At 40.4% G+C, this 11388-nt stretch overlaps 1 protein-coding gene across 1 annotated transcript; it reads right to left on the reverse strand.

Annotated features, from left to right (window-relative positions):
- Positions 1–9197: 9197 nt before the first annotated feature.
- oxsm (3-oxoacyl-ACP synthase, mitochondrial) lies at positions 9198–11273 on the reverse strand. Its single transcript, XM_032579822.1, has 2 exons — positions 10183–11273; positions 9198–10061 (listed from the first exon to the last, which is right to left on the reverse strand). The coding sequence occupies exons 1-2, from the start codon at positions 11172–11174 to the stop codon at positions 9656–9658; spliced, it is 1398 nt and encodes a 465-aa protein (XP_032435713.1). The 5' UTR covers positions 11175–11273; the 3' UTR covers positions 9198–9655.
- Positions 11274–11388: the final 115 nt, after the last annotated feature.

Below are 11388 nucleotides of genomic sequence, written 5' to 3' on the forward strand. Positions count from 1 at the left end.
GCTGAGAGGTTGATCCATGCCTTTATCTCCTCCAGGTTGGATTATTGTAATGCCCTCCTCGTCGGGATTCCTGGAAAAAACCTAAAAAAGCTACAGCACATCCAGAACTGTGCTGCCCGGGTACTGATGAGGAGGCATAAATATGACCATATCACTCCTGTCCTCAAAGCACTCCACTGGCTACCGATCAAACAAAGAATTCATTACAAACTCTGTTTGCTCACCTATCAATGCATCCACGGCACTGCCCCTGCTTACCTCAATGAACTCCTCATACCACATGCCACCTCTCGAAGCCTTCGTTCCACCTCCTCTCACAGCCTGCATCAACCAAAGACCAAGCTTGCCACCATGGGAGACAGGGCCTTTCAGGCAGTAGCTCCGCGGCTTTGGAATGTCCTCCCAGAGTCTCTGAGAGCCCCACAAGGTGTTGAGGCCTTCAAAAAAGGTCTTAAGACACACCTTTTTAAACAGGCTTTTTTAGATCTGTTAGTTTTTTTAAATTGTAAGATTTAATTTGTTACCATTTGGTGTGAGATGTATTATTGTATGTTTTATTGTAAGTTTTATAATCTATTTTCGTCTCTGTAGCACTTTGAGATTTCTTTGAAATGTAAGGTGCGTTACAAATAAAATGTATTATTATTATTATTATTATTATTATTATTAAAACCACAGTGGAGACTCCAGAGAAATGCAGATGGGATCATCATATGAAGCTGCAGTTAGCATTAGTGGATTTGGCCAGGAAGATACATCCCCCCCTGTCTATTCAAGCCAGTCACAATTCTTGTGTTTCAAGGACCTTTAAATTTCAAAAGATGAAAAAAAAAAAGCACCAGCAGGTTCCGATCCAGCATATGGTTATAAGTTCACCTCAACCAGAGCTCTAATTATCCAGGAGTCTACTTACATCCAGATCACCTGTCCTTCACAGTCCTATTCTCTCATGCTTTTTTTTTTTTTCAAGTTGAACAATTTGTTTGATTCATGCTAACCAAGCATGGCAATCTCACTATTCACCTCAATCCTCTACTTCAACAATCCAACAAACTTTGCAAAACTATCCCCCTACTGTGATTAGACAGGTTTCCCGTAGGAAATGTCTACACTGTATGATCCTCCTTCTCAGTCACACAAAGACCCAAGACTCTTGGCCATCGCTCTCCCAGTGAGGGAAAGAGGCAATCCGGGCAGAGCGTGGTGATGCATGGAATATGGTGAAGGTTTATGTTTCAGAAGGGGTTTCACTTGAAGCCCATCATTTCTATGGTAATGAAGCATCTGCCCTGGCCTAATACAACACAAAGAGTAATGTGTCAGAGGAAGAATTTCAAGTCTTGTCCATTCATTTCTGTTCTGTTAGAAAAGAAAGCAGCAGGAGAAGTGAGGTTCCTGAGAGACACGTTTTCAGGAAAATCAGATGAAATCTTACTCTTTGAACTCCATCAATATTGTTGAACATTCCTTCGTTATCTCAGACCCTTTAATTCTCATCAGTAGTAGTTTGTTTATTATTAGTTGCTTCCTCTTATATTGACATTAACTTAGTTTGTTACTTAATGCACTAATCAGTAATGTAATATAGAGCCAACATAAACTAGAGGAGTGTTGTGTTAAAAATCTGAGTTTTCATCCCAGTTGTTTACTCTGCAGGGTCATTATATTTGCATATCTAATACACTCCAGCTCAATTTATTTCTTGTCATTTGTGTTGCTGCCATCTCATTTCTCATCTGGTTTTTCTCAGGAATTGTATTTCCATATCATTCCCTCTTTGAAATTGCTTTTCTTAGGAGCCAGAGGTAACTCCTTTTTTCTCGGGGTGCTGTACCAGTTATTCTCTAACTCTTCCTTCTCTTTACCACTTTGTCGTGACTCTCTAATTCTTGATGAACAAACTCCAACCCAGCCCTCATGTTGTGTGTCTGTTGAGTCTGCTCTACCCACTCCCTCAGCCACTCCATCTGAGGTAATTTGAGCAGAAGGCTGACTGAAGCTTGTTACTGGGTAAATTTAGGAAAATCTTTCACTCTGATTATAAAAGGTTATTTTTCAAAGCTTAAATTATTTTATGAAAATTGTAGGGCAAAGGTAGTATACATTGTAAGCAGTCTTTTAATGAGGAGAACGGAACAGTTTTCTTCCCAGTTGAAGAAATTTGATTTGGCTGATTTCATCCCAAACACTTTGATGCGCTATGTGAAGTCACAGGTAAAGATGAAAACAACGGGTCACAGAAGGAATTGAGTTTTTTTGAAAGGAAAAATTTCCATTAATTAAGAAATAATTGCTCTTAATAAAATAATCAATATCTTTGCTGTTTAACCCCTTTTTACCACCTGATCATTGATCAGCGTATAATAAATTATAGTGAACTCAAGACAATAAAATACACTGATGTTTGTGGCCACAATATAAGTAAATATGGAGAAGTTCAAGGAGTATTTTGCAAAGGCACAGTCCTGTAAATTAAAAATTAGTGCAGTATATTTTTATTTCCTTCAAAGACGCATTGTACAATCTGACACAACTATACCTTTTGTCAACATGTTTTATGTTTGAGTAAACTGGTTAGAGGGATAAACTGGTGTGAGGTTTCAGATATAATAGAGCTGACCAGGACCTGCTGCAGCAAATCATCCCCAAACCATGACACTGCCAGCTGTGTTCTTCACAGCTGGCAGTTCTTTCTGTGGAATACTGGATCTGGTTCCTGTCCAACATGTCCTCTGTTCTGGTGTCAGATCAGTTTTAGAACATTTTTCCAGAAGTCCTGGTCTCTGTCTTTCTTGAAAACGTCAGTCTGTTCTTACAGAGCAAAGACTTCCTCCTTTCACTCTTTCCATGTCTCTGCCCTGCATGTCTTTCCCATTTCCCACAATCCACTTGCCTGTCTGACAACTGTCAAACAAGGGCCACTGGAGCCAACAAAGCCTTAAGAAAAAAAAAAAAAAAGAAACACAGGGGAAAAGCAACCAGGGATACACAGAATCACCACAATCAGACATATTGCCAGTTTTAGGTGTGAAAAGCAGGGGAAACCTGCAGTCTGTGGAGCTGCAGGTTTCCCCCCAGGAGGGGGAAGGACTATCAGGGGGGTCCCACCTGCTGATCATCAGCCATCAGCAGAGGTTAAAAGGAGCAGGCTGCTGATCATTCCTCGCCTGAGTGTGGACCCATGTGGTAGCACTCATTCTGAGGGGTTCTCCATGTGCTTACACCCTTTCTCTAGCGTTTCTCTTATGCTCCTTCCTGAAGAAAAATGCAGGTTACAAACAGAAAGACCCCAGGCTGGGAATTGAACCCAGGACCTTCTTGCTACGAGGCAGCAGAGGATTTTACCTGCTGTGGTTTTGCTGTCAGCACTTTTTTCTCTTTCTTCTGTATCACAATTGCCCCAAGTTTTAATCCAAGAACCCATTAATAATTTACTGTAAGTGGCCTTTGATACTTTTTGCCCTCTCAAAGATTTCCATACATTGATTTACATGAGCTTGGTCGTCTTATAATCTAAATTCATTCCTCGTTTAACTGTAGCCAAACTGCCTCAGTAGCTCTGGGACCTCTAGAGCCCCAAATGTAGGAAGACCTTCGTTAAAGAAGACCCAGATCTCTTAAATAATTTTATAAATCCCTAAACTATATTTATGATTGCATATGTTTAAGTAAAAACCTTAGCAAGTTGTTTGAGCTTTGTCAGAGTTCCACACAGTGTAAACCTGCCCCTGCTTTTGCAGGTTGTCTGTCTCATACCACGCTGTCATGACACAGTGACAGTTGAAACAAATATGCTAAAAACGTATATTTTTAATAAAACTTACTGCAGTTGTAGAGAATTTGTGGGAAGACCTGAAAAGTCATATGAGAGCAAAACGCTTGTGGAAGGAAACCCAAAACATTTGACGCAAAAAGACAGCACTATCAAAAAATGTGTATAAACTTGTGATTTTAAATAAATAGTTAAATAAATCACTGTCACATTTTATCTCTCATCATTGTGGCATTTAGCAAATTGAAAACAAAATAATTTTGTTGTATTTTCATTATAAAATACGTACAATGGCATGAGAAATGAGCATGGCATGTATGTTTTAATTAAAGTAAAAATTTCTGGCTTGATGATTATCAAAATATATTTAATTATCAAAACTGACTTTAGTTGCTTTTTCTGATGCATCTTTATATATATGGATAAAACAAAAGTAGCTGTATCATTCCCCAATAATAGCAAAAATTGTAGCAGTGACCAAACATGGTGATGGTCATTACTGGAGCAGACGTCTCTGATGTTGATGCAGTGTGCATCGTGTTGTGTTCTTACACAGGGACCGGCCCTCACCTGGCTGTCACCTCACTGAATCATCAGTCTGCTCTGATGAGCTCAAGCTGAACATCAAAAATTAAAAGCCTGGACTGCAGGACTAACATACTGCCTCTGTCACTGCAGGGAAAAAGAAGGAGAACAAGCTAAACGTCTTCAACATGACTAAAACGGTTATCTAATACCTTATTTTACTAATTTCTAATGTCTGCAAAACTGTTTCTCATTTTTGCGTAAATAATGCAGCTTTCTTAAAGTAAATAGAAATTTAATCTACACATTTTTATTTTGTTTAAAGTAACTGCTGAAGAGATCATGTTTTTTTAAAAAAAAACTAAAGCACTTATTCTGTTACTGCTGGTAATTTAAAAAGCACAGGTAGATCTAAATGGCCGAATGGTTCAAACGTATCTTTAATACTAAAGCCATTGGAGCAGAGGTAAACCTTATTTAAAATGAGGAGCTGCCTGCCAGTCAATGGAGAGGTCTGTAGTTTTCATCTGACGTTTCATCTCAACAGCAACAAACAGAATCTGAAAAAAAAAAAAACCCAAGGGACTTACACTGTATGATTTTTAAATTATTAAAAACATTAAGTATTTTATTTCTACCAACTAAAAGGAAGTAAAATGAAAAAGGCAAACTGTTGGTGAAATGGCAACACCTGTTGGTGCAATCTTTAGAAAGAAGAGCTGGAAGAAACTCAAGATGACTGAGGACTGTTGATTTTCCTCAGATTGGGAATATTTCATGGAGTATTTTTCAATTCAGTTCAACTTTCTTAATATAGCACTAATTCACAACACATGATGTCTTGAGGAACGTCGCCAAAAGAATCATTCCAATTCAATCCCACATACATTCCACTTGATCCTAGTTATCAAAGAGTGCAGTATTCAAAGTAGTTTAAAAAGTTTCTATCCCAGGAAACCCAGCAGACTGCATCAAGTCATTGACTTGCAGTGTTCACTCTTCCTGGACAAACGTAGCGACAGTCGCTTACAGAATGTTAAGGACTTTAATGTCATTAAATCTTTTCAGGATTAGTTTGAATCTCTTCAAGCGAGCAATCTTGTTTTTGTTTCATCTACAAAATAAGGAAGGATTTTACAGAATCTGAATTTCTGTTTTCTTTGCTAACTGGTGCCTTGCTGATTTATTCACCTGAAAAAAATAAAACTGTTTTAAAAAAGTGAATTCATGTAGAAACATCAGAAGACAGATGAAACCTCCTTTTCTCAAACCAAAGTCAGAAGACTTTGGTCATCACCAGTCATCACCTGACCCCTGCAGCTTATCACTCCTGCCCAGAGAGCAGGAATCACAGTTTAAGAAAGCAACTAAAATGTCATTTTGTTGCAGTACGGCTGCACAAAGTGCTGCTTCAGCTGGCTTCAATAATGGACGGAGCAGAGAAATGGAGGCCATCAAGCGTGTGCCACAGAGTGAGAAGAGACGCTCTATTTTTAGAACGTGGTGATGAGCGGTTCTCCCTGTGGGACAGGGTGATATCCCTTTGATATCACCCTGACTGTTGCCATGGCGATTGTAATTCAACTTGGATTTCTCCTAATTAGAGAGACAGGAATGTACAAAAGAAGAATAGCAAGAGCAACTGGAACAAAAGTCATCATTCCAGCACTAAGAATCAATAGTTCCTGACTAGCTGGTTGAGGAGGACATGGAAAGGTAGAGCAAGGCCACTTCTGGCACAGGAAGCACAATGAGAGACAAAAATGTGGAATGACGATCCTGAAGGAAAGCTGGAGTAAAAGGCTTGTCTTTCACACTTCTCTTTTATGTAGAGATTCATTTAAAACCAATGTAGAGGAAAACACACTACAGATGTACTTTAAATGGAAGATCTGGGCAGCAACAGAATCCTCAATAAAATGCAAAAGGTTTCCTTTCTATGCAGCTCCGGTTCATTCATCAGTGTCAGGTTAGTCCCTTTTTGGAAGATGAATGAATAATTTCAAGATAAATGAATAACTGATTTATTCATTTGCTGCCACTGACGTCCAGAGCAGTTAATAGAAAATAATCTCTAAAAATGGGTCTGGACAGATATTCCCCAGTACAGTGATCCATCATCTGAGGCTGTTTTTATGTAATGTTGTTAAATTCATCAGAGACTGTAGCGCCATTCATCAAATACAGACCTACAGAAAAAGAAGTGCACAATGGCCTCTCAGTGCTGAAAAGGAGCTCATGGGTTCTGGCTTTGACTGAATTTGGTTTCTTGTGCTCACAGTGCATTAAAGTTCAGGTTTATTGACAGGCTTCTGCAGACGATTATAGATAGCTAATATCCCAAAGAGAACCCAACCGCTGTCAGTTCTCAGACTAACTCTTGACAGGACAACCATTAATTATTAAACACCTTTTAATAAGAAATGTCCACTTATTGATTTCTAATGATAATTATTTTGTTTCTGGAAAAGAAATGGTTTGTAAATATGAAAAACTGATCTTTTCAAATGACGTTTGTCCTAGTCCTAACTTCCATTTGGGAAATGAACCCAGATATGGGCTTTGACTAGACCCAAGACTGTCCACTTATTTATTCTCAGACAGTCCTTGGTGGAAGTGCTGATATTGTCATATTTCAGGGTCCTGCTTCTGTTTGAGTTTTTTTTTTTTTACAGATGGTGTTACATATTTCCAATGCTCCCTCTGACACACAGTGGAGTTCATGGTGGACTCCATGGTGACCAGTGGGCCATGGGTACATGCCCAAAATGACATCATCAGAGTATCTCCACAACTCTCACAGCCTGCCCACATAGTGAGGAACACACGGCCAATGGAGACACACCCAGTGTAGCTAGAACAGAACCAGACATTAAACAGACAGAGTGAGACTTGACAATGGAGGACGGGATTTAGGTACATGTGCTCTATTGAATGGGGAATAAACTGCCTTTTTAACAGTGTGAGATTACTACAAATACAAAATTCCTCCAAAGACAAATTTCCTTTTTCTGCTGTGTTTACAGACGTGTATTACCTCAGCAATAGAACAAAAATGAATCTAAAACCTAAAATATCAGCTTAAATTCATTAGAATACTTGAGATTTTACCCACAACATGTGATCTGTGAAAAGAAAAACCAGATCTGGCTATCCTTCCTTTCCTCTCAGCAGAATAATTAGAACTGAAAAGGCGTTTGCATATTGCAGAGCAGAGCTTTGTGGAGGAGCAGCGGACAATTTACACCACTACTTCCATTCAAATCCTGACACACCAACTCTAATTAACCTTCTTTTTCTCTCTTCTGCTCTGGAGATTTCTTTGTTGTTTTTTTCCACTATAAAGCTGAGAACACAGAAACAGGCTGAATGTAAAGACTGAGAAGAAAACATGAGGAAGGTGTTTTATTATAAATAACATTGTTTTCAGATTAGGATATTACTAATAACCATAAGCAAAAAAACTGACAGTGTTCCAGATGATCATCTCAGCTCTTTGCCAGATTGTCTGACTCAGCGGTCCAGCTGGTTCTGATTCTGATTCCTGTGGATCTAACCTGGACTGTTCCTACTCTCTCTGCCTCTACCTTGCTGGATTTTCACTTTTTTTTTTTTTTGGATCAGATCAAATTGTATTGCTTGACCTATACTCTGTCTCCCTGTGTGTCTGGTATATTTTGCCTCATGGATTCTAGATTTAAAATGCTGTGGGCCCCTGCATTTTGAATAAAGCATCTCTGGATCTGTCCAATGCCTTTGCTGCAGTGTGTTGCTACCACTCAGTTCATGCCCTTCCTCCTGCTATCCTCACATCAGACTTCTCCCCTAATGTGTCTCATCACAAGGACTCCTCTGTGGCTGCCTGGACCCTTCTCTTCTGTTGCCCTTTGGATCATCTTTTCAAGGGTCAGACTTAATATTTTTTGCTGAAGACAGTTTTCACTCAGTAAAACTCTGAAAACTTATAGCTTCTCCTGGGATTGTCTTTGTGGGTCCATTCACTACAAAAACCATGACTAAGGTCTAGGCAACAACAAAAGAGCATTAAGCATTGACTTTTACAGATGACTGATTAGCTCAGTGTCCCAATGTTCAGCTAATATTTAAAAATACATGTTTTTGCTTTGATTGTAGACCATTTTACGGAAAATGTCCCTCAAACACAGGAGGTATTTTTAAGAATATATAATTACAGCTAAGCCTCCATTTGACATGTTCTGGTATAGAAAATCTTAAGACTATTGAAGACATTTCATGTCAATGTCAGTGTCTTAAGACTTTGTAGGTACCCTTACTTCTAAGACAAAGCAACCAGTGCAATTTCAAATTTCCATTTGTTTGTTATGAATAATGTTGTAATGGACTACAGTTGGTTGTCAAGAGTTTTGCAATGAATAAGATGTGAGTAATGAACACATATCTTCTATGAGTTCAAAAGCAGTTGTTCTCTTTGCTGTTGCACATCGACAGAAAAGGAGGGAGAACATGTGTGGAATCAACTGTGAACTGATTCCATCTAGTGGTGAAGGGAGAAACATGCAGACAGTTCAGTTTTTCAGTGGCTGCATCTTTTTTTTACCAGGAAGGAGCAATTTTTTTTATGGTAATTGAATTAAATTTCTACAATAGACTGACATTAAAAGTGTCAGCAACATGTTTTTAGATATATTTTTCCTGACATTTCTTTGAAATATGTTTTTTTTCCCTGTAATTTGTCATAAATACTAACATTCCACAGAAGAAAATGTATCATACTCCTTTTGTAAAAGACACGCTTTTCTTTACTTCAAAACCTAAAAATAGGAATAAAATGGTGGCCGTTGGAAAACATTATAAATTTGCTACATGAGAAATTTGCCAAAAATTTGAAGTTGTGTTTTTTCCAAAGGTCAGGTAAAGGTAGTGGCTCTAATCCAGTTTTATTTAAACATATTTGGAAGTTTGTTCTTTCAGAAAAGAAAGCATATCTGTGATAACAACCCTAATACAAACTGGACTAATGTTGCAACGTTCAGTCATAATTCACAGTGTCATTTTAGCAGAAACCCAAACACAGAATAAAGTCACAGACACATTAACAGCGGTGCTCAGCAGTGGAGGAAGTCACCTGGGTGTTACTGAGTCAACCATGAACTCTGAAAATATTTAACAGTCCTAATTCTTGTTCTTGACTTTTGTCAAGAACAAGAAAATGCTCCCAAAGACAGAGGCATTTGTACCAATCAATTAAAGCATTTTGGAAAGCAGTTCCAGTTAAAGACATCACTTTTGCCCAGTGAATACTGGGTTATTTTAGAACATAACAGATGTGGAACTCTAGTTTATTATTTTTGAAGCAAATGTCATCAAGTCAGTCTATCATGAGAAACTGCTGAGACATAATGAAGCGTTGGTTCCACCAAATCCAAATGAGTTTGTGAGAGCAAGCCTTCGGCCCTCAGTCCTCCATGGTTGTGCTGTGCAAGGAACATAGTTTAGGTTGAACTCAGGCTCAGTGCGGTCCAGGTTGAGGGTTGGGGGCAGAACCCCGTGGTAGCAGGCCAGAGCAGTGAAAGCTGCCTCCAGAGCCCCAGCAGCACCCAGCAGATGCCCCGTGGCTCCCTTAGTAGAAGAAACAGCCAGACTGTCAGTGCTGTGCTGGAAGAGCCTCTTAATGGCTGCATTTTCTGCAGCGTCACCCAAGGGTGTGGAGGTGGCGTGAGCGTTTATGTAGGTGACATCTGCCGGGGAGACCGCAGCATCTCTAAGGGCAGCAGACATACACCTGTTGAAACATCAGGCAGGCGATTAAGCAGGTCAAAAAGTTGATATGACTTTCTACTTGATTCCTAATTTCAATGTTGAGCAAAAAAATAAAAATAAAATAAATCGGTCTAACGAGTCACCTAAATGCTCCATCCCCGTCTGAAGAGGGCGCAGTAATGTGGGTGGCATCCCCTGAAAGCCCATAGCCCAGGACCTCTGCATAGATCCTGGCCCCTCTTCCCACTGCATGACCCAGCTCCTCCAGCAGGACCACGGCTGCCCCCTCTCCCATCACAAACCCGTCTCTGTCCGGGTGGAAAGGCCTGGAGGCCAGCGGAGGGTCGTCGTTCCATTTCGTGGCGAGGGCGCGTGCTCTGGCAAAACCGGCCATTGACAGTGGTCCGATACAGGATTCTGTTCCACCTGTAACCATGGCAACAGCATCCCCGTGTGCGATGAACCTAGCTGCATCACCAATGGCGTGAGAGCCGGTTGTGCAGGCCGTGGACACAGCGTGGTTAGGGCCCTTCAGTCTGTGTTTGATGCTGATGTGACCCGCTGCCATGTTGACCAGGATGCGCGGCACAAAGAAAGGGCTCACTCTGTTGTAGCCCTTTTCTCTGAAAGCAGCGGAGGTGCGAGCAATCTCATCCAGTGACACCATCCCCATGCCTACAGCCACTCCCGTGTTAAGATGCTCCTCTGGGCTGTGGGGGCACCACCCTGAGTCCTCAAGAGCCAGCTGAGCAGCCCCGAGGGCCATTGCGGTGGCCGGGGACATGCTGTTCAATTCCGTACGTGTTGCAAATGTTTCCTCCCTAAACTGACCCTCATCCGACCCTCTAGGTACCACAGCAGCCACCTTACAGGGGATAGTCCTGTACTCCTCGGGGTCCAGGGCGACAATCCCACTCTGGCCACTGATGAGGCGCTCCCACACCAGAGCGGTGCCTGTGCCCAGGGGACACACCAGTCCTATTCCAGTAATAACAACCCTCCTCAGAGAGTACTGTCCATACTGGGAGCTCTGGGTGGGTTGGCTAGAACAAAAGGCAGCCTTATGAAGCAGAGTTCTGCTGTAATGAAGATTCAGTTGGAGTTTTGTCCGACAGGATAGAGATAATGCGGACATTTTAATATCTCCCACAACTAAACCGATTGACCTAAGAAAAAAAACTAAAGCAGCTAGCCTTAAAAGCTAAGAGTTGATTGTTTTTAGCTTGTTTTAGGTATCAATGATGAACGCCATTTCAGTTTTATTAATGACAAAAAATAAACGGACTAATTAGCTGTTTTAAAATTAAGAAATAAAATACACATATAGTTTAAAAATATAACTCTAAAGG

Source organism: Xiphophorus hellerii, chromosome 13 (assembly GCF_003331165.1).
Source record: "Xiphophorus hellerii strain 12219 chromosome 13, Xiphophorus_hellerii-4.1, whole genome shotgun sequence".
Lineage (NCBI taxonomy): Eukaryota > Metazoa > Chordata > Actinopteri > Cyprinodontiformes > Poeciliidae > Xiphophorus > Xiphophorus hellerii.